At 38.4% G+C, this 24066-nt stretch overlaps 2 protein-coding genes across 4 annotated transcripts; one reads left to right on the top strand and one right to left on the bottom strand.

Annotated features, from left to right (window-relative positions):
- Positions 1–13: 13 nt before the first annotated feature.
- Dnah3 (dynein heavy chain 3, axonemal) lies at positions 14–21208 on the top strand. Of its 3 annotated transcripts, XM_085487743.1 has the most exons (14): positions 14–848; positions 955–1184; positions 1349–1618; positions 1750–2112; positions 2201–2411; positions 2497–2724; positions 2933–6757; positions 6936–7241; positions 7490–12529; positions 12620–12777; positions 13094–13299; positions 13411–13973; positions 14144–14449; positions 20423–21208. In XM_085487743.1, the coding sequence occupies exons 1-13, from the start codon at positions 312–314 to the stop codon at positions 14438–14440; spliced, it is 12234 nt and encodes a 4077-aa protein (XP_085343869.1). In that variant the 5' UTR covers positions 14–311; the 3' UTR covers positions 14441–14449; positions 20423–21208. The 3 variants fall into 3 exon arrangements, with proteins under 3 accessions (XP_085343869.1, XP_029176267.2, XP_085343870.1); XM_029320434.2 differs by lacking the exon at positions 20423–21208 and having other exon boundaries at positions 14144–14572; XM_085487744.1 differs by lacking the exons at positions 14–848; positions 955–1184; positions 1349–1618; positions 20423–21208 and having other exon boundaries at positions 2009–2112; positions 2218–2411; positions 14144–14572.
- On the bottom strand, positions 14775–23881 carry LOC114944505 (UNC93-like protein MFSD11). Its single transcript, XM_029320436.2, has 2 exons — positions 23469–23881; positions 14775–17840 (listed from the first exon to the last, which is right to left on the bottom strand). The coding sequence occupies exons 1-2, from the start codon at positions 23559–23561 to the stop codon at positions 16548–16550; spliced, it is 1386 nt and encodes a 461-aa protein (XP_029176269.2). The 5' UTR covers positions 23562–23881; the 3' UTR covers positions 14775–16547.
- Between the last annotated feature and the right edge of the window lie 185 nt (positions 23882–24066).

The raw sequence follows: 24066 nt of genomic DNA, 5'->3' as shown, positions 1-24066 counted from the left end.
CATAGTAACGTGATATAAATATGTGTGTGTAACATATTAGATATGAGCTAAGAAGTAAGAAGGTATTATCTTTTACATTTTTGTTACTTGACAGTTTTTAGATCCATAAGTTGTATTGAGAGATATAGATACATACTTAGTTCTTAGCTGAAAATTTATTCATACTTTTTCTAAGAATAGAAGTATCAAGCAATGGCATAATGAGATAAAATGGAAGACAATATTTGCAATACTTGTTAATAGTGATTAGAGAAGCTGCTTATCGTTTTTACGCATAATTTTGCCTTCATATCTTTGATATATAAATTCGAATGACAAGGATGACTGAAGAAAAGGAAACATGTGGAACCTTGGACAAGGTAGACGCAGCAGTAGCAGATTATGCGGATTATTCATCGCCAGAAACATCGAAAGCATTGCAGATCATGAAGAAGCCGAAATTACTACAAGAGTCTTCATGGACGAAAACTGTTCCGTACAAACACTGGCACAGTTATGCGAAACCTACTGACAGTATAGGCAGTATTTTTACACCCGGTGCATATCCTTATCGGGCCAGGATTATAACGAAACGTGAAGTCAAACCTGCACCATCCTATCCTTTCAGTGTTGACAAAGTGCTTGCGGCTCCGCCTCGCATTCTTATAGAACGACACAACGAAGAGGTTCAACGAAGAGCCGCTGTGGCAGAGAAAAAACGCGCTTCCCTGCCGGAAAATATAGTCAGTTTGAAGGATTTAGCAGACGGCACATGGTTGCGGAAGAAAAGACACAAGGCGAAAGCCTTGAAGAAAAGAGAGTTATCCATACATGAGGGGAGAATAATGAAAAGAAAATTGGATCGAGAGGTAAGAATTTTGTTGTTCGTAAATCTCACAAATACTTTGAAAAAAATACAAATCTCATTTTTAATTGATCTGACAAATATATAGCAGAAATAGCATCATATTGCAGATTGTATCTTACGTCGAGGCAGAAATTCCGAAATCCGTCGACGAACAATTGACCGAACTAACAGCGGCAGTTGATAAGGAACAGAGACGAATAGTCACAGCCGAGGATGTTGCTAAAGTAGCTTATCTCAGAGATTACTGCATAAGCGAGCATCATTTACAACCATACGACTATGCTAATATTGATGCGGCAAAAAGACGTATTATTGGTAAATTGCAGGAACGTGAAGAGTGAGTATGTTTCTCATCATATACAAATAACGAAGAACCTAGCAGTGTAAAGTTAGAACAATTTAAATCATTTTCAATTTATTTTAATTCATTTTCAAAATAATTTTAACAATTGCGATGAATTCATAGGATATCTTTATTAAATAAAAATGTGTATTTTACAGTTTCAATAAAATAACAAAAGACTTGGAACCGGAAATAATCAATGATTATAAGGAAAGCCTTCGCAGTGCGATAGTGGATTATATCCTGATGGATTCCGATGAACGAGAACGTTTATCTATCAAAACTCTGCCTCTCAAATTTCCTGTTTTATGCATTCGTTCACCGGTACCTTGGCATCAATCCAAAGTCACAGCAAATCATTCGATACGACACTGTCTTTTTATCGGAAATACGATATTGAGGGACATTCGCGATCTATGGTTTTCAAAGTAAGATTAATCAGTTGAAAAATAATATTTCCTATCTTTCCGTGTTTTAAAGTAATACTTATAATTAATGGAAAATATAAATAAAATATTTATTTTTCTTGTTGAATTAATAAAAATCTTGTTTATTTTAGATATCGCCAAATAAGAATTATTCGCATGCAAGATTTCGGCACATTTCCCGTTCCGGCTGCGGAAATCGAGCCGAAATTAAATGCCTTATGTACCGCTGCCACCGACGTTCTCATTAAGGAATGGCTGGCCGACGTAGCAGAAATTTTTCTCGAGAAGAAATACGTTTGGTCGCAATACTTTGAGATGCATTCGGACGCGTCCACCGCGATGATCGAGAAATACTTTCGCAGCGTAAATTCTCTATTATCGAAGCAACTGCGAATCATGATAACGGAAACGCTGGAAGACGTTAGGGAATTCTTCATGCGATACAGAGCTGGCAATGCATTTGAAGGAGATTACGAGGAACTCGTGTTTCTCGAGTAAGAATCGATGGTTTTTTTTGTGCAGTAAAATATTGCTTTTGTCAATTTATTAGTGAATTTAAAAACGATACGAATTATATTGTAGAACTCCTTTCATAACAGTGAAGGTGGAACCGGAACTTTTCACGACGAAACTGCGCTGCAGACCGAGCATTCTGGAGTTACACACCATCATCTCACGATGCTTCGACAAGATCATTAAAGTGAGCGCTACAATACCTAAGATTGAAACCATTCTGTTTCCGGAATTAAAGCAGAAAACTTATCTATTTCCCATCTCGCGCTTTGAAGATACGGTAATTTATATTGTATTATAATACAAAAATATAAAAGTAGTATGATGAATATTAATAACGCATATTTGTCCTCTCATTATAACAGGTATTGAATGTCATCAGTGATGTATTGGATGTGATCACTAAGCATACAAGTGGTCCTGATAGTTACCTCAAATGCTATGAGAATTTGCTTTATATTACGAGCGGCGTAGCTGAAAAAAAATTGGATAATTTTTTTAAATTGGAGCCGGTACCGTTATTGCGAGATTTCGAGCAACAAATAAAGGCATATGACACTCTGCGAAAAGAGATTTATATGTTTCGATGTAAAGTAAGTTTTTATAATTAAATTTTGAATTTTACGAGAGAAAACACAATTTTTTTATAACTAAAAAATTTAAAAAGTATTTTTAATTTTATTAATTAATACAGTTAATAGTCTCATTTGGAACCAATAAATTAATTTTCAGAAGAAAAACAGATTTATAATCCTATATGAATTAATAATAATTTTATCTAATTATTTTGTTTTACAATAGATTCCGCTGAACATGATCGAAATCGATTGCAGTGCTGTAAACGATACAATGAGAGAAATTCTATATACGCTTCGAAGTAGAATATGCAATTTCTTCGCGGATGAACTACGAGTCAACAATCGCGAATTGTGCTCGATCTTTGATGAGATAGCGGAGAACATCTCGAAGATGCCAGAAACCACGCAGCAGGTGGTGGAACTGTACAATTATCTATGTGAGAGCCGTGATACGACGATGTTTAATCTGAAAAGACGATTAACGCGTTCGATCGAGTTGACGCTGTTCCTCTTTGATCACCAGCCACTCTCCGACGAAGACATTCACTTAAACTCACGCACCATTACTTGGCCGAAGGAGATGGAAGTTGTGATGGAACTGGCAAGCAACAGATTGACCATGAGAAAAGATTTCTTGGAAACGTTGCTTCGCACAAGACGAGACACCTTCGAGAAAAAGATAATTACGATGCAACAGGCAATTGAGCAGTTTAAACGAAAGGATCCGCCCGTTCTCACCATGGAGGAAATGGAGCAGGCCGTGGAGGAGATCGAGCAAATCTCCGCGACTATGGCGGAGATACGTAAAGAAGCCGAGGAGATTAACGAAGAGGAGGGATTACTCGACATGGAGCTGAGTCCGTACATGGAATTGCCGACTATGTCTAGTACGGTGGACACCTTTGACAAGCTCTGGCACACCGCTCTAGATTTTCATCGAAACTACGATAAATGGTTCTACGGCCCGTTCGTAGGTCTAAACGCCGAGCAAGTGCGCGAGGAGACTGAAAACACATGGCGAATTCTGTATAAACTTTCGCGCGTGCTTACAGAGGTACCAGGCGCGAGACGCGTTGCCGAAATGGTGCGCGGTAAAGTGGAAAAATTCCGACAATTTATCCCAGTGTTGCAAACTATCTGCACGCCGGGCCTACAAGCTCGACATTGGGAAACAATTAGCAAAATCGTCGACGTAACAATAATACCAACGGATACCAGCAGTCTGTCGGAGATGATCGAGTACGGTCTACCCGCTTATATCGCCAAGTTGGAGGAGATAGCTTCGGCGGCCACAAAGGAATACACTCTGCAGCGAAACCTGCAGAAGATGAAAGAAGAATGGCAAGAAGTGTATTTCGAATTAACTCTTTATCGCGACACCGGTGTATCCATATTAACCGCCGTGGACGACATACAGATGTTGCTTGATGATCATATACTCAAGGCGCAAACCATGCGTGGTTCCCCTTTTGTGAAGGCATTCGAAGAAGAGATGCAGCAGTGGGAGGAGAAGCTGATAATGATGCAAGATATCATCGATCAGTGGCTGCTTTGCCAGTCCACGTGGATGTATCTGGAACCAATATTCAGCAGCGAGGATATTTTGCGTCAGATGCCGACCGAGTCGAGGAATTTTCGTAAAATCGATAAGACCTGGCGTAACATCATGTTGTACGTTCTGGATAATAAACGAGTGATCGATGCTACCGCGATGCCGAACATGCTGCAGGAACTCAAGCTCTGCAACTCGCTGCTCGAGGAGATCCAGAAGGGTCTGAACGATTATTTGGAGAAGAAACGTCTGTTCTTCCCGCGATTCTTTTTCCTATCAAATGACGAGCTGCTGGAAATTCTATCTGAGACCAAAGATCCGCAGCGAGTGCAACCTCATCTGCGCAAGTGCTTCGAAGGCATCAGTAAGCTCCGCTTCACCAAGGAAGAGGAGATTATTGGCATGGTGTCGGCCGAAGAGGAGTACGTACCTCTGAGCGGTAAGATTTACCCTGCCGATGCGAAAGGTATGGTTGAGAGATGGCTGTGCCAAGTAGAGGAACTCATGATGATCTCGCTGCGCGACATCGCCGAGGAAAGTATAATTGCTTACTTCGACGCCATACGCGAGGAATGGGTGCTTTCGTGGCCCGGTCAGATTATCATTTGCAGTAGTCAGATACACTGGACTAGCGAGGTGTACGAATCTTTCGAGGATCGCTCTACAGCATCCTATTTGCAAAAATGCAACGATCAAATAAAAGATATCGTATCGCTTGTACGCGGCAAATTGGAACCAGGTGCCAGGATAACGTTGAACGCCCTAATAGTAATAGACGTGCATGCTCGAGACGTGGTGAAATTGTTGATAGACAAGCGGGTAGACAATCCCTTGGACTTTAATTGGATAGCGCAGTTACGCTATTATTGGTTAGACGATTGTATCACCGTTTCTATGATTACAACTAATATCATGTATGCTTTCGAGTATCTCGGTAACACATCCAGATTGGTAATCACGCCGCTGACGGATCGATGCTATAGGACTTTGATGGGTGCATTAAAATTGAATCTTGGCGGTTCACCAGAAGGACCTGCAGGCACCGGCAAGACGGAAACAGCCAAGGATCTCGCCAAGGCCGTAGCCAAGCAATGCGTCGTGTTCAACTGCTCCGAAGGACTGAATTACAAAGCGATGGGCAAATTTTTCAAGGGTCTTGCGCAATCCGGAGCCTGGGCGTGCTTTGACGAATTCAACAGGATCGATTTGGAAGTGTTGTCCGTGATCGCGCAACAGATACTGTCGATACAGATGGCTATAAGCATGAAATTGGATAAGTTTGTGTTCGAAGGCACCGAGTTGAAGCTGAATCCCACTTGCAACGTCATCATAACGATGAATCCGGGTTATGCCGGTCGGCAGGAACTGCCTGACAATTTGAAGGCCCTGTTCCGAACGGTGGCGATGATGGTACCGGATTACGCCATGATCGGTGAGATCACTTTGTACTCGTACGGCTTCACGGACGCCAAGAATCTTGCTGAGAAAATCGTTCACACCTACAAATTGTGCTCCGAGCAACTGAGCTCGCAAAATCACTACGATTATGGTATGCGAGCTGTCAAGACCGTATTGATAGCGGCCGGTAATCTGAAACTCAAATATCCGAAACGCGACGAGTCCATCCTGGTCCTTCGCGCCATCGTGGATGTCAATCTTCCCAAGTTTCTCTCCGAGGACGTTTCTCTCTTCAATGGCATCTACACAGATCTCTTCCCGGATGTACAGCTGCCTCAACCAGAACGCGAGGAACTGATAGACATGCTGAAGGTGAACCTGGGGAAGCGAAATCTACAGGCTACCGATTGGTACTTGGAGAAGATTGTGCAGATCTACGAGATGATACGTGTACGACACGGTCTGATGATCGTCGGCATGGCTTTGGGCGGGAAGACTCAGGCTTATCAAACGTTGGCCGACGCCCTGGGTGATCTGTCGGGTATACGAAAAGCCACGATGCGAGAAAACCGTACGGTTTATCGAGTGATCAATCCGAAAGCCATCACGCTGGAACAACTATATGGTAGCTTTGATCCGTTCTCGCACGAATGGAGCGATGGTGTGCTGGCCAACACTTTTCGCGAATACGCGCAGTCCACTTCGCTAGAGCGCAAGTGGATCGTATTTGACGGTCCGGTAGACGCGATCTGGATTGAGAGCATGAACACCGTGCTTGACGACAACAAGAAGCTCTGCTTAATGTCCGGCGAAATTATACAGATGTCCGTCAAGATGAGCATGTTGTTCGAGCCGGCTGATCTCGAGCACGCCTCACCAGCCACTGTCAGCAGATGCGGCATGATTTACATGGAGCCTTCTCAATTGGGCTGGCGACCTATTCTCGAATCCTACAAGAAGCATCTCAAGGAGAAATTATTGTTTGAACAATACGAGCTCGTCATCGAACTGATAGAATGGCTGACCCAGCCGATATTGCATTTTATTCAATATAAGTGTCAGACTTTCATCGATACATCGGAATTGCATATGTTTCTGGTAAGTAATATTGACGTTTTATAATTTATATTTAATTTGTTGCATTATTATATACGGTGTTAAAAGCTGAAATTGATATTATATATAGTTTCTAAAAAGTTTGATTTTAATTAATAGAAAAATTTGTTGTGATATATATATAATTTGCTATGTGTTTTAATATATTTTTATGCAACAGTCTTTTACCAGAGTATTCAGCATGATGCTAGCAGATGAAACGCAAGTGAGTACAGTCTGGCTTCAGTGCGTATTACTCTTCAGCATAGTTTGGGGCATGTGCTCAACATTAATAAGCGACAGCAGAAAAATCTTCGACGTGTATCTACGAAAACTGTTACTTGGTAATATCGAAGAATATCCTAAACCAAAGGTGTTCAAGCTGACTAAGCAGCAAATCTTCCCTGATAAAGGTATGGTGTACGATTGGATTTACGATAAAAAGAACAACGGCTGCTGGATATCTTGGATGGATACTATGCAACAGGTATTCAAATAAATAAACGCATGTATCGAACGAATGAAAATATTTGAAAAGATGTTCAACTTTTATGTTTAATAATTTTAAAAAATTTTGATATAATTAAATAATATATAATATATACCTATATATTTCATATGTGTATATATATAATATAATAACAATAATACTGAAATATAAACTTAGAGAGTAAACAGAGAGAACTAGAACAAAATAAGAAATTAACATTTAATATATTGTATATATCTTTTTAGGCATCTTTACCAGCAACGGCGAAGAGTAGTGAACTGATCATCCAGACAACCGAGACATCTATTCAGCATTTCTTCATCAAACAATTTATGCACAGATCGATTCCGCTTTTATTTGTGGGTCCAACTGGTACCGGCAAGTCCGCTATCGTATTGAATTACCTTATGTCATTGCCTCGGGAGAAATTCCTGGAAAACGTTATAAACTTCAGCGCCCGTACGAACGCACCATTAACACAAGAGATAGTCATGTCGAAGTTGGATAGAAGAAGAAAAGGTGTCTACGGTCCCGCTATGGGGAAGAAATGCGTATTGTTCGTAGATGATCTCAGCATGCCACAAGTGGAAATCTACGGGGCTCAACCGCCAATAGAGCTGCTTCGTCAATGGATAGATCATGGCTACTGGTTTGATCCGAAGGATACCTCGATTCTGTATTTGGTGGATATTCTGCTAATCGCTGCTATGATACCACCTGGAGGCGGCTCGAACGTTGTAACGCCGAGACTCACTCGCCACATGCACGTAATCGGCATTGATTCCTTCGAGGAAGCCACGATGACTAAGATCTTCACGTCAATTCTCGACTGGCACTTCGCAAAGGGCTTCGTCGCGGAGATTTCACGGCTGAGCAAAATGATGGTGAGCGCTACCTTGGATGTGTTTCTTGGGGCCATCAAAAACTTTCTCCCGATACCGTCGAAGAGTCATTACAAGTTTAACCTGCGTGATTTTAGTCGGGTTATCGGCGGCGTGCTTCTCGTGCCAGCCGTTAGAATGAAAGACCCCGACAAACTTATTAGACTGTGGATTCATGAGGTATATCGAGTTTTTCACGACAGACTGATAGATGACACGGATCGTGAGACGTTATTTAAGATGATGCGACACACGTGTTACGATAAGTTGCGCCAGCCTTTGGACAAGGTGCTCGTCAATTTACTGAAACCGAACGAAAAGATGATCGCCAGTTCTCACATTTGCGATCTATTCTTCGGCAATTACATCGAACCTGATGCGGATCCTAAAATATACGATGAAATAACGAATCTAGATGATCTCCAGGAGAAGATGGATTACTATCTGGCTGAATATAACGCGGTTTCGCAGACGCCAATGAACCTGGTACTGTTTCGATACGCCATCGAACACGTCTCTCGCATATCTCGTGTGCTACTGCAGGATAATGGTCATGCCCTGCTCGTTGGAGTTGGCGGCTCCGGTCGCAATTCTTGTGCCAGACTGGCGACTAGCATGTGCGAATATGTGATACAACAGATCGAGATTACGAAGACTTATGAAACACCCGAATGGCGGGAAGATCTGAAGCACTTGTTACTGCGTGTCGGCTGCGACGGCAAACCTACCGTCTTTATCTTTGGCGATCATCAAATCAAGGACGAATCCTTTATCGAGGATATCAATATGATCTTGAATACTGCAGACGTGCCTAATCTGTACGCGGTAGAAGAGAAAGCCGAAATATTGGATAAAATGATGACTGTGGCACGAGACGCTAGCGGCAGTAAAAAACTGGAAACGACACCAATGGCGCTCTACAATCTCTTCATTGAAAGGATCAAGAAAAATCTTCATATAATTTTGACAATGTCACCGATAGGCGAGGCATTTCGAAATCGTCTCAGGATGTTTCCGTCGCTTATCAATTGCTGCACCATCGATTGGTTTACATTGTGGCCGGAAGATGCCCTCGAGAGAGTAGCCAGGATGTCATTGAGGGATTTAGATATTAGCTCGGAATTGCGAGAAAAGTGCGTGCAAATTTGCAAGCAGTTCCATACAAGTGTCTCCATAACGAGCGAGGATTACTACTTGACGTACGGCAGACGATATTATGTGACACCCACGAGTTTTCTGCAGTTAATCAAATCCCTGTATAGATTGTACGGACAAAAGATTGAGCAGATCACTATCCAACAGAATCGCTACGAGACTGGTTTGGAAAAGCTGGACTTTGCTGCTGGCCAGGTGGCGATCATGCAGGACGAGCTACAACGGCTGCAGCCCAAGTTACTGGCGCAGTCGCAACTGAGTGACAAACTGATGATTCGAATCGAACAGGACACCGTCAACGTGGAAGCAAAGAAGGAAATTGTAGCAGCGGACGAGGCCTTAGCGAACGAAGCAGCCGCAGCGGCTCAAGCCATCAAAGATGATTGTGAGAGCGACCTGGCAGAGGCTACTCCAGCACTGGAATCTGCCCTGGCGGCATTAGATACCCTAAAACCTGCGGACATCACGATCGTGAAAGCGATGAAGAGTCCGCCGGCTGGCGTTAGATTGGTGATGGAGGCAGTTTGTGTCCTGAAAGGCGTAAAGCCGGATCGAGTTCAGGATCCGACTGGCCAAATGGTAGATGATTACTGGCCCGCGTCGATCAAGCTGCTAGGCGACATGAAATTCTTGGAGAATCTGAAGAACTTCGACAAGGACAACATACCTCCCGCATACATGAAGCGCATTCGCGAAAAATTTATAAACGATCGGAGCTTCCAGCCGGAAGCAATTAAGAAGGTCTCCACCGCCTGCGAGGGTCTCTGTAAGTGGGTACGTGCCATGGAAGTGTACGATCGTGTAATTAAAGTCGTCGCGCCAAAGAAAGCGATGCTGGCGGAAGCCGAAGCAGCGCTGGCTGCGCAGATGGAAATGCTCAACGAGAAGAGGAATCTACTGCAAGAGGTAACGCAGAAGCTACAGTCCCTGAACGACGAGTTCGCCGAATGTATGCGCGAGAAGAAGAACCTCGAGGATCAGATCGATTATTGCAGACAGAAATTAGAAAGAGCCGAAAAGCTGCTGGGTGGTCTCAGCGGCGAAAAGAGTAGATGGAGCGAGACTGCCGGTAAACTGGGCGCCAGTCTAGGTAACGTCATCGGGGATGTTCTACTATCTTCTGGGATCGTGGCTTATCTGGGAGCGTTCACGGTGGAATATAGAAACAAATTGATCAGCCAATGGCATGCTTCTTGCGTGGAAGCAGCTATACCTTGTGGTACCAGGTTTAATTTGATCGACATATTGGGCGAACCGATAGAGATCAGAGGGTGGACCATTTATGGATTACCGGCCGACAACTTCTCTGTGGAAAACGGAATAATCGTGAAGCATGCCGATCGCTGGCCGCTCATGATCGATCCACAGAATCAGGCGAACAAATGGGTGAAAAACATGGAAAAGCGAAACAAGCTGGCGGTGATCAAACTCACGGATCCCAATTATGTGAGAGTGATGGAGGCTGCCATTCAGCTAGGAACTCCAGTGTTATTGGAGAACATTTTAGAAGAGATCGACGCGATTTTGGAATCTGTATTGCTGAAGAATGTTTACAAGCAGCGCGGAGTGCTGTATATGAAGTTCGGTGAGACGGTACTGGAGTACAATCCGAATTTTCGATTCTACATCACCACGCGTCTTCGAAATCCGCATTACCTGCCCGAGATCGCGGTAAAGGTAACTCTATTGAATTTTATGATTACGCTTCAAGGTCTGCAGGATCAATTGTTGGGCATAGTCGTAGCCAAGGAGTTACCGACTTTGGAGGAGAAGAAAAATCAATTGATAGTGGAAGGCGCGAACAACCGGAAGATCTTGAAGGAGATTGAGGACAAGATCTTGGAAGTTCTCACGACATCGGAAGGCAACATACTTGAAGACGAGACTGCTATTAAGATACTCTCGACTTCGAAGATGCTGTCGGAGGACATTGAGGCGAAACAAGAGATCGCGGTGAAGACTTCAGCGGAGATAGATGAAGCTCGCAATGGTTACCAGCCGGTCTCGAAGCACGGAGCGGTTCTCTTTTTTTGCATCTCCGAATTAGCCAATATTGATCCCATGTACCAGTACTCCCTACCGTGGTTTCTGTATCTCTACATCACGGCAATAGCTAATAGCGAACAGTCGGATAATCTGGAAACGCGAATGAAAAGTCTCAATTCATACTTCACCGCAAGCATTTATAGAAATGTATGTCGATCTTTGTTTGAAAAGGACAAGTTGATATTTTCCTTGGTTCTCTGCGCCGGTCTGCTACGTGCCGCTCGTAAATTGGAAGAGGATCTCTGGGTGTTTTTATTGACGGGCGGAGTGGCTTTCGATAATCCTTATCCCAATCCCGATCCCTCATGGTTGTCCGACAAATCTTGGTCTGAAGTCGTGCGAGCCAGCCTTTTACCGGGTCTCGAAAAACTGAAGGAGTCCTTCCAGTCCAGCATATCACAATGGAAAACGTATTACGATCTGACTAATCCGCAGGAGCATCCGTTTCCGCCACCCTTCGAGCACGAGATCGAGAGCTTGAGGAAACTCGTGATTTTGAGATGCGTGAGGACGGACAAGGTGGTAGCCGCTGTTCAAGCGTTCATCATTCATCATATAGGTGCACCATTCATGGAACCACCGCCGTTCGATCTTCAGAGCTCGTACGATGATTCGAACAACGTCACGCCGCTCATCTTCGTGCTCTCACCTGGTTCGGACCCGATGGCCGGTCTGATAAGGTTCGCCGAGGAGCGTGGAATCTCGAGGAAGAATCTCATGACGATCTCATTAGGTCAAGGTCAAGGTCCTATTGCGACCGGGATGATCGAGAGAGGCATCAAGAGCGGCGAGTGGGTCATTCTGCAAAACTGCCACCTCGCCGTCTCGTGGATGAAGGAACTCGATCGGATATGTGACGAGGTCATCGTGCCCGAGAACACGCATCGTGATTTCCGGCTATGGCTGACCAGTTATCCGTCCAAAGGATTCCCGGTGTCGATACTGCAGAACGGGGTGAAGATGACGAACGAACCGCCGAAGGGGCTGAAGAACAATCTGCTGCGGAGTTACCTGAACGATCCCATATCGGATCCGAAATTCTTTCGCGAGTGCACGAAGACGGTAGAATGGAGAAAATTGTTGTTCTCTCTGTGCTTCTTCCACGCGGTGGTGCAGGAGAGACGGAGCTTTGGTCCGCTCGGTTGGAACATACCCTACGAATTTAACGAGTCCGATTTGCGTATCAGTATTCTACAATTGCAAGTACGTACCAGCAGTTTTTTGTTAATTTAATGGATATTATTATTATAATAAAATTAAATTGTATTATAATGTACTATCTTGTTGTTCCAGCTATTTTTAAATGATTACGACGAAGTGCCTTTCGACGCACTCATTTATCTGACGGGAGAATGCAATTATGGAGGCAGGGTGACCGATGATAAAGATAGACGCCTGCTGAATTCGTTGCTGAAGAATTTTTATAATTCTGAAGTTATTATAAGAGCAGGGTAATATGTACTCTTTTTTAACAGAATTAAAACATTTTTAAATAATTCTTTGAACAAGTTGAATTTTTTTCACAAATAAAATCCAAGTCTGAATAAAAATAGACGAGAAAATTCACTTTTTTATTTAAGAGATTTATCTCTAAATAAAATTAAAAAATCCCGAATCAAAGTTATTTTACATTAAATATAAAAAAAGTTAAAAGAAAGATCAATTTTTTTCTTAAGAAAAAACTACAAATTTTTGTTAAATAATATGTCTTTGAATTTTTTGAAGTTTTTCTTCATATTCTATATAATTTATATTTTTTTTATCCAGATACTCTTTCTCTCCGAGCGAAATTTATCATATGCCAGAAGATACCGATTACGAAGGATGTCTGAAATACATTCGCAGTTTACCTATCAATCAAATGCCAGAAGTTTTTGGTTTACACGAGAACGCGGACATAGCGAAGGACAATCGGGAAGCAATGCAGCTCTTAGCTGGTGCACTTTTGACTCAGCCTCAAATCAGCGGAGTAGGCAAGTAAACGAACACACGAATATCTATTTTAGATTTTTTCTCTTTATTTTCTTTTCCCTACTTTTCACAATGCAATTATATTCTGTAACAACTATTTTCACATTTTTTAGGTGTCGAGAGAGACACGGACGAAGTGGTTTTCGCTCTAGCCGGTGAGATTCTATCAAAGATGCGGCCACCATTCGATATTGAGTCCGTGTCGAACAAATATCCGGTACTCTATATGAACAGTATGAACACGGTCTTGCGTCAAGAACTCGTCAAATTCAACGAGCTCACCGAGGTCATCAAAGAAACATTGGATAACGTGCGAAAGGCCATCAGAGGACAGATCCTGATGTCACCGGAATTGGAAGAAGTCTACGTTAGCATGAGCATCGGCAAAGTGCCGCGCGCTTGGGATAGGAAGTCGTATCCCTCCTTGAAGCCACTTGGTAGCTACGTGATCGATCTGTTGGCGAGATTGCAATTTGTGCAAAATTGGATCGACCACGATGCACCGAATGTGTTCTGGATATCCGGTTTCTTTTTTACGCAATCCTTTTTGACGGCGGTGCTGCAAAATTACGCTCGCAAGCATAAGATACCGATCGATCAGCTGGATTTTGAATTCGAGATCACCCAATTCGAATCGAACGTCGATACTGCTCCTTCTTATGGAGTTTACATTGCCGTACGTAAAAAATTTCGTTATAACATTTAATTCCTACATTAGAATTTTTTAATTAAAATCCAATTTTGAATTGAAATTTTACACTATTATTTTGCGATGATGCATTCTCGTTTTAGATATATTAAACTTTTTACTAGCGATTTATTTTAATCTGCGATGATTTCCCTCAGGGTCTCTTTCTGGAAGGAGCTCGGTGGAACAGAGAGACGAGACTGCTGGACGAATCTAAGCCTAAAATAATGTTCGATTTGCTACCCGTTATATGGCTAAAACCCGGCATCAAAATTAAATTCGACATAAGAGACGTCTACTATTGTCCAGTGTACAAAACAAGCGCTAGGCGTGGTGTATTGGCTACTACTGGACATTCCTCCAACTTTATACTGTTTATTTTGATTCCAACGGATATCAACGAATCACACTGGATTAACAGAGGTGTGGCTGCTCTTTGTCAACTTGATGATTAAAAAGGACAGGTACGAATTATTTATATGAAGATTACATATATAATTAATTCATATTGTATTATTTCACATAACAATGTATTAAACAACTAGAAAAGAATTTAATTAATGAACTAATTACATAGAAATATTTTAGAAACCAAAGTTTGTAATATATATATATATATATATATATATATATATATATATATATAATTTTATAATCTTTCATAAATTCAATATCAAGCACAAGTTTTTGCTATTGTATAATATATTTAATATTTGTAAGGAAAGGAACACTTTCGGATATTTTTTACAAGAAAATTTGGAGAGTTAAGACGTAAAAAATATATATGTATAAGTATACAATATTATAAATATATTTAGCAACAACAATATCATTATCGTCATTAATAATATTCATCAATCTCATATATACACTATATTGTCTATTATTATAAAACTCATATATACATACATATACATATTTCATAAAACTTCATTTATAGATTATTCGATGAAAAAACAATAATGATCACATTTTCGATTATCACTATTTAATCGGAATTGCTTTTAATATATATTGTAATCATTCTTTATCAGGTACGTATGTTCATAGAGCGAAACAGTTTTTTAAAAGGAATATTCTATATTACGCATACTTCTGTATGCATTTATATATTAAGGAATGTCATAGACTATAATATATGCACATAAAGGACGAAACAACTTGCTGAGTTCCTTTTATAAAGATTATAAAGGCAAAGGTGCATTCGAATATTCCTCTAAAAGTATGACAATGTCTCATATACATATTTTTCAATCGAATATCTTTAATAGAATTTTGAATTGTTACGAGAATAGTCAATCGTAATTAATTATATTTCTAATCGCGTCTTCATAATTCCATTATCCTAAAAGCAAAATTGCTCAAACACCCAAGATCAATTAGATGAAAATAAAATATAAAGAAAAAATAAATGCATATTGGATATTTTATAAAGAATAGCAAGAGTTGCATGATTAGATTTTTATAAAAATTTTATCATCTCAAAACTTTAATAAGAATTGTATGCTATTTCGCATTTTATAATTTCAGTCTGATGCAATTTTTACTTGAATCAATTAGATTTTTAAAAAATTGGACTTTTTATATTTTCTATTAAAAATTTTTTCATTTTTTCCATTTTTTCATTTTTTTTATGGAGAAATTGTGTAAAAGTACGTGACTTAATTATATATTCTGTACACATACGCAATTAATCTATATGTTTGTCGCGACACTTGTGGTGAACGTCGATCAACAAGTCCTTATGTCTGACCTTATCGGATTTAATCATCGGATAATTTAATCGAGTTTCTAGGTGTAAATGTCGCATACCGGACTAGTTAAACGCGAATCTTGCAGACTCGTGTTACAGACTAGTTAGTCACAATATCAAAATCGCAGTACGTTACAAAAATGATGCGAGAATTGCAATTAACAACACACACGCACACATGCATATGCAAACTCAATATTGCAATTAAACATGTGTATGATAAGACTAAAATTATTGTATCAATTGATAAATCTTGCATTTTACATATAATATTTTATAATAAGAATATCGAGTCTATAATAAATAGATGCATATGCATGCATCTAACATTTGTATATATATCGCTTTTTTAAAAGAGAAATTAATTTAAAATATCAATTTAAAATACGTCAATATTCTGAAAGTAAAGGCTGAGAAATAGAAATTGGAAGACGACGATATATAACAATCGATCACATGATGATATTTTTACGGGTTTGACTATATACAATAGACTTTTTGCAATAACATGTCAATTCGCCATTGTTCACATCAAACGTGAATATTAACGTTAACTGTATTTACAATACGATTTGCAAAGTCTCTAATAAACCGAGAAAAATTCAGGCATCATATAAATTTGCAAAGGTATCTTATCTAGTCACATTATGATATTAAAATAATTTCCCTCAAGATTTGTTTGAGTTTATGAATTTTGTTCAACGCAATTTTTCGTGTTTGATAATGTTCAATACTTATTTTTCGAGATCTTTCGTATTCGATCTCGCTATATATTTTCGTATTCTAAAAAATGCGTTTAACTAAATCTATCAATCTTCACTGTTTATGGTGTCGACCAGCGCTGGATCGATATCCTGCGGGATCTCATTTCTCGATTTTTTCGCCCTATATTCGACATAACAAAAGGCTGCCGTACCAAAGAATATAGTCACAAGCAATACCGCGAGTTGTATGTGCAATCCGGCTGAAGTACTGTACGAAAAGCTGATGGCTGCCGCAACCGACTGGCAGAATTTAAAAAGAGCAAAGGCCGGTGCGCTCTCCTTGGTAAACAGGATACCCAGCAGCGAATAGAGCTGCGTGTTGAAGCAGGCGTCACCAAAGCCCAGGGCGAGACTGCCCGCCATCGCGAGGATCGGCGAGGGTGTGATGAAGCCCACGTGATCCGTGTCCATGAATGACGCGTCGTTTGGCAGATTCAGGAAAATGCTGATGAAAGCGAAGAGATGTACGCATAAACCAGTGATCACCACCGGCCAGCCGCCGGAGTTACGGAATATCTTGGACGCGAAGATGCCGAAGATGGCACCGCCTACGACTTCGCCGAGTCCGATGAAGATACCGGACAAGCCTACGAGGCTTTTACGATCCTCGCCCATGGCCTTGGTGAAGCCGACGCTGCTCGAGTAAACGCCGGAGTAGAAAGTGAGTTCGAGACCCGTGTAGACGAACGTGAACGACAGCAGCAGCATGTATGGCGTGAGGAAGAGTCCGATCGCGTCTACGAAGGCGCTCCACGCAGCCTCCAGAGGTTTCCTGCGCCTCGGTTCCGGCAGCCGTAGCTCCTTGTCGGCGCTGGACACCCCCTCGGCTTCGCCCAGGGATAATTTCTGCGGTGATCTGTTCAAAGTCGCCAGCACAACGGTGCCGATCACCGCAAGCCCGGTCAGCACGCCGAAAACGATTGTTCGTTGCTCGGGATTAATCTCGGGCGATTTGAACGTGAAGTAGACGAAGAGATTGCCGGCGAACTGCGATGTCTGGAAAATCGCCCAGAATATACCGGCGTTTCGAGACATCGTCTCATTGTCGCTGTTCTCCGTAAGATATTGTCCATGTCCGGTCCAGATGAGGGCGGCGCCTACTCCGAGGGCGGCTGATACACCATACAAAAATCCCTCGTGCGGCCAGAAGAACGAGGCGATGAACAGGACGTAGCAACAGGAGCCAGTGAGTATGGCTATTCGTGGACCCGTTACCGAGATGTAAGACGGCGCCAACCAGTTGCAGGTCGCGAACACGCCGTAGATGATGGCTAGACTGATGTAAGCGTCCGCGTTGAAACTGGTGTCGTCCTTTTGGATGCTGGTCAGAATAGTTTTCTACGGATAAGAAAAGTATATATGTATATTTTCTTAAATTCGTAGCTATATATAGTTATGTGCAAAATAATAGCATCGTTTAAAAAAATGAGGGAATTTGTATTTGTTTCCTCCACCATGTTTAACTGTCTTCATTGTATATCTAGGATTAAATTCTGACTTGTGGTCTTGGAACGAACTGACGAATATCAGGGAATCCTTTAATAATCACTTTTCGATGCTGCAGGAAATAAACAAATTCCCCTCATTTTTTCAACCGGTGTTATTATTATGTACATAACTGTGTAGCGACATTGTAATAGACTATTGTAGACTTGCTTTCTTGTACTGACGACTTATTCATCGGTTTAGAAATGCCAAATGGTAATTATCGCGAAATGTCAAATGAAAAGAGAAACTGTCTTTTGTGTCTTGAATACAAGATGTTCTTAAAAGATTTGCTCTTCTCTGAAAATATACTCTCCGTAATTTCTACATTAATTTTGGAGTATTGATTTTTAAGTTCTTTTCTGCGAACATTTATATCTCTTTTGTATTCTTTTATTTTTAATCTCAATATTTAATTTTAAATATTTTCTATAAAAATGTGAATATTTTTACACAATTAAAAATCTCTCGGAAAAATATATTCCGAATGACAATCATTTTTATAGATTTTTATATTTCCATATAAATGTGAGAAATTGAAAGTGATCAAATGAGAGACAGAAAAGAATTCGAAAAATGCCAATAAAAAGTAAAATTGGCATTGAATTTCATGCTGGTTCCGGTATCTCGTTTATTTTAAGTCTGAAACTGGTTTTTCTGTATTTACATACTAAAACAAGACTATATTTTTATCTCAACCAAGGATAATCTGAAAATATAAATGCTTTAGAAATATCAGCATTATATTTCTTTGAAATTCCGTTATCTTAAAAAAATAATGACGTGGAATGTTTCAGCAAGAATTTGTCAAAATTAGAAATTTTTCAGACAAGATTCAAAAACGCTATATAAATATAATCAGTTCACACAGTGAGAAAAAGACAGATATATTATTAAAAATAAAATAAATAAGAATTATCTATATAACTATAAAGTATAGGACATGAATATGATCGAATGCATTGAAAGTGCAATAATTTTAATTGTACTTTATTCATATATCTATGAGAAAGTAATAGTTTAATCTCATTTCTGACCTATTATTTTATGATAAACAACATAATCAAATCTCGTTGGCGTTAAAAATAAAATTTGTAATCAATAGTCATATCAGTATAGGTAACGTAATATTTATCGTGTTAGCGATAACTTTATTAAACAACAAATTATAGGCCATACAAGTAAATTCTGATGTCAAAGAAAAATAAAAAAAAGATATCTTTGTATTCTTTCGTAATTTTGTTATATTTGTTTCGTTATAAATATTCTTTTCGTAATACGTTTCTAATAATGCAATATGATGAATACATTAATATAATATCAGAGATACAAGTCGTAACATAAAATGTTAAAATTTTTAATTATTTTTAAGTTAAAATCTATTTGTTACAATATTTGTATCCTTATCCTATACAACTTGATTATTTTGTTACCAATCACTTATATTTTTTTGCGTAAATGCAGTGATCTATGTCAAGATAATGACGTAAGCGATAAATAAATGGGATTTTCGGTAAGATAACGACATATTTCATTAGCGAATATTTTTGTAACCTTATTTTGAGATTCTTTAAGAATCGGGTGCAAAGTATATATCAAGATACGTATGTTCGATAAAATTGTTGTGGTATTGGAAGATTAGAGATAGATGTTTACGTTGCTCTTACATTACTAATTATTCTGCAAATTCATAACTTCGAGAATAGGAAGGAATTTATACATAAAAAAGTGCGGAAATTCTGAAACATTTTACATTTAATAATTATGTATACTTGCATTTTCTACATAAATTATTTAATTATATGATATAAGATAAAATAATTTTTATAAAATATTTTGCGCAGAATCTTCTTCAAAGGTAAAATTTAATTTAATTATATGTGCGATTGCGCGAAAATTCGAGATTATAGCATGCAATTGTATATTTATATTACTCTTTTATTATTTTATTTTCTTATCTCTTTTATCTCTTCCGGTAATGATATAATTCCGTATCTTGCATATTAAACGACATTACAAGAGCTCTATAAATTGCTTCTACTATTTTAAAGCTATTATACTTAATTATTAAGGGGCATTTGCACAATATACATATATTTATCAGGTAGTTAAAAATATCACAGATTAGTCATAAATTATATATAATTGACAAATGTATATTGTCATATAGATAACTATAACATTACGATCCCTTCCCCTTTTGCTTTCATGTCGTCCTATCGAGCCTAAAAGTGAAAGGAGACTAAGTTGTGTGCCTCGAATAGTTACATCAGCCGAGAAAGGCGTACTGTTTTATATTTATATATTTTTTTTTTTTTTGAGCTGCGAGGAAGAAATGATCGAGGATTCTTCTGGCGTGCATTATCTCGAACTTTGTACAAAATTCGGATAATTCTTTGTAAGCTTAAAATCATGATCTTTTGTTTTTTTTTTAGTTGCACGTGGCGAAGGACACACAAAACGTAAATTTGGTTGAGAACCGGTTACTTCGGACAGGTTTTGGCGGATGCAATTATGGAGCACATCTAGTATGTAATTCATTTCACATTGATAAACGCTCACGAACTTTCTCCTTCGCCACCTCCGTGAAATCAGCAGTTCTATTTTTAAAAATTTGATAATTAAAAGAGTCCCCGATTCATTTCTCGTTTTGAAGAAAAATTCTAAACGATGAAAAATGTAAAACTTGGCAATCCGAAGATACGAAGCCTCTTACTTTTAATTTCTCTCTTCTTTCTAATTCCACACCCCGTATAATTTACGATTAGAATATTGATGTCATCGAATAAGGAACGATTGCCAATTTCCATTTGATAATGACCCGATTACGATCTGGCAGAATGCACTCCTAATTAACATCGAATTAGCCCACTAGAATTATTAATTTGATGCGTATGAAATAATGAGGCGAAGGACAATCAGTAATGGAAAATTCTTCTAAATGCAATTTAATTATCATATTTACATGTGATAACAAGCTGCAACTTCTTATAAAAAGTGACATTGATTGTAATAGTAAAATCAAAACCGAATTTATATATCTACATCATACATATCGATATCTTTCTATAAGAGAGAGGATTAATTAATCTTAACTCTTGAAAAAAATTGACGTAACCGATATGCTAAGCCTTTCACGATTAAATATACAAAGTAAGTCAATCAATGCGATAATAAAACTGTTATGCAAAAAAATATGTGTCATAAAGAATCGTCTAGAGAAACGCTTTAATATTTGTAGTTTATATAAAGGATTATAATTTTAAACTAATTTTATTTCAAACAGATAAATGAATTTGAACATGATTTTAAAAAAATTATATCCAAAAATTAGGTATTTTAAATCAGGAATGCAAAAGTTTTTAAGATACTATTAAGCTCAATTAATAAAAAAAACTCTACAAAACGAGTATTTCAAAGATTTAACGAAATTACGCAATATTTCTGGTTTGAAAGAGAGAAACTCGAAGATTTTCTAATTTAATTACTTTGGAATATTTTCGTGAATAATTAACTTTTATTACAAAATTTAATTTTTTTTCTTCTCACAGTTAAATAACATGATTCCTCATTATTTATTGAAAAAATGTTAAGGCACGAACGATGCAAAAATATTATCGTTATACTGTGTCTCTGTCTATAAAATATCTGACTAATCTGCGACAACTTTCGCAAGCTAATCAGACGTAATATGTCATTATAGTGAGCGGGTGAACAAAGATCATTGTACGCCGCGACGATCAATTATTCGCGCTATTAAAAAATCGCTCATAAATATCTAAAGACACTTATAAAATGCAGAGATAATGCGCAGCTGGTAATGACTGACAGATACAGCGGTTTGCCGGAACACAACACTTGTGAATTGGTAGATATCCGGGGAAATTATGTAAGCTGAAGTATAAAGTTTTATCATAAAAATACTGTGCAATACTCCGAAAACATAATAGATCTTTGACCTCAGATAATCAAGATATATAATGAAGTGTTAGAGAAAAACAAGACGAAATTCTATATAGAAATATATAAATGAAATATGAGAAAAGGTGTACAAATAATAATAAAAAATTGACCTCAAGGCTCTTTTAGCGTCAACGATCTGACCCAAACATTGCTTAATCTTTGGGGAAAAAGAGATTCTATAAAGGGTTGTAGTGTATTTAATATATACGTATTTCGTAAATCATACGTTTTGTAATCTGCCGAAAGTAGCCGATAAAATGATATCGTAGAATTTAGAGGCGTTTCCAGTCCGGAGATCGTGACCAGTTAGTTGTTTGCCTTTTGTAGTACTTTCTAAACCACGATTAATAACGCGCGTAATGTCCCCGATCTGTACTTTCTAATATTTTACAATGCAAAACAATTTAATACAAACGCTTCGTCGCGTTATAATGCAAATAATTGCGAAAGTCAAATACTTTGATATCCAGATATATATTAATTTCAAGAAAATTAATTTTTCTGTTATTTATTTAATCTGAATTTAAATTGTATTTAGATATTCGCACGTTTCGAAATTATTTTCGTCCTCAAATTAGAGCGAGTGAGTGTAAAAATGCGAAAATAATTCAAATGAATTGCTCGCATTTGAATAATGCCTAAACGTAATTGAAATTTCGCTCGTCATCAAACGTTCACAGACGTGCAGCACAAAATCACAATGTTGATCATCGGGTATTATCCAATCGTGCCATTAATTCGATAGTGCTTGCATGTTACAGAGAGAATTGAAGATTGTGTTATAAATCACAATGTTTCCTCCCCAACATTATTCTCGAGATTGTAAAAATTAAAATATTTTAACTAGACGCGTGTGTTTATTATGTATTTTTTTACTAATATTTCTTTCTTTATTTTAAATTATATATACTATGTTTTAATTGTTTTATTATTTTTAAAAAATAATTATGCGAAATTAACATAAAATGTGTTTTCCTCGCTAACGTAATGAAGGTATTTAAAAATAAACATAATAAACGCACAGACACATCTATATACACACGTATGTCTTTTTAAAAATCTTCTTATAATATTAAATTATTTCTTATATTTTTTACTTAAGTTTATTTTGATTATTTGAGTTTTCAATTTAATAATATTCAATGCGGACATAAGTAAATACGTCAAATATGCAAGTTTGCAAAAAATGCAAATGCAAAATTGAAAAAGGCGAGCAATTATTACCGATGGTGTAACATTTAATCACTTATTTATTTTATAGATCAAATTTATTTCTGAAAGAATACTATTCAAAAATATCAAAAAATTTCTAAAATTTTGTTATAAAAATATATATAACATTTTTCTCTATCTCTATATATTGACATAATTTATTATTATTCAAAACACACATACACTTCTGTGGAATGTTGCGCTGGAACCTTATATATTCAAGCACTGCGCATAGGGAAATGCGCGGAAGTGTAACGTAATCGTAATAATAATAATAGATACATGTACTATACTATCTACACTCACCTCTATGTTGCCCATCGTTTGAAACGCCGTGAAGACCAGCATAAATCCAAAACTTAGGATCAAGACGTTGAATAAGGGCCGATCTAGAGCCATGGTCGCGGGAAGGATTTCACGTAGCTGTCACAAAATGAAAGCGATATCGCTGTATCGATTCGCGTTTCGCGCGCGGTCTCGGCTCGAATTTCTCACAGACGACTGCTGCCGTTGACAGATGACCATCCGCGTGGATGGTAGAAGTGAAAACACACGAGCCAGCGCACGACAGCGCTGTATAAAACTGCTGGCGAGCCGTGAAGTTGGCGATATATCGATCAACTCCATCGATATATCGTTACGTCACCCGTATCGATCGCTCGATTTCTCCGTAGAGATCGACGCGATGCATTCGTATCGAGTTAGCCGACTCTCAACGCAATTTTAAAAAATCTCCTTATGGAATCGTTTGTGTTTCGTATGAAGATGTTTGAAGTGAGATTAAAAATGTTTGTGAGTAATTAGAATAATTATAAAGAATTTTTCTTTTTTACACTATGTATTTAGCCGACATAACAAAATATTGAAACATTTTTTTACGGAATTGTTTGTATTTCGTATGAAG

The sequence above is a fragment of the Nylanderia fulva genome, unplaced genomic scaffold (genome assembly GCF_048542155.1).
Source record: "Nylanderia fulva isolate GAGA-0341 unplaced genomic scaffold, ASM4854215v1 Scaffold6, whole genome shotgun sequence".
Classification (NCBI taxonomy): Eukaryota; Metazoa; Arthropoda; class Insecta; order Hymenoptera; family Formicidae; genus Nylanderia; species Nylanderia fulva.
The sequence above is the reverse complement of the archived record's forward strand: the minus strand, read 5'-3'. Positions and strand labels throughout refer to the sequence as shown.

Coding starts and splice junctions, on each gene's coding strand:
- Dnah3 (XM_085487743.1), top strand. CDS start 312: ATGACAAGGATGACTGAAGAAAAGGAAACATGTGGAACCTTGGACAAG. Junction 2,113..2,200: donor GAGGAACTCGTGTTTCTCGA/GTAAGAATCGAT, acceptor ATTATATTGTAG/AACTCCTTTCATAACAGTGA. Junction 12,530..12,619: donor TCAGTATTCTACAATTGCAA/GTACGTACCAGC, acceptor TTGTTGTTCCAG/CTATTTTTAAATGATTACGA.
- LOC114944505 (XM_029320436.2), bottom strand. CDS start 23,561: ATGGCTCTAGATCGGCCCTTATTCAACGTCTTGATCCTAAGTTTTGGA. Junction 17,841..23,468: donor AAACGATGGGCAACATAGAG/GTGAGTGTAGAT, acceptor TCTTATCCGTAG/AAAACTATTCTGACCAGCAT.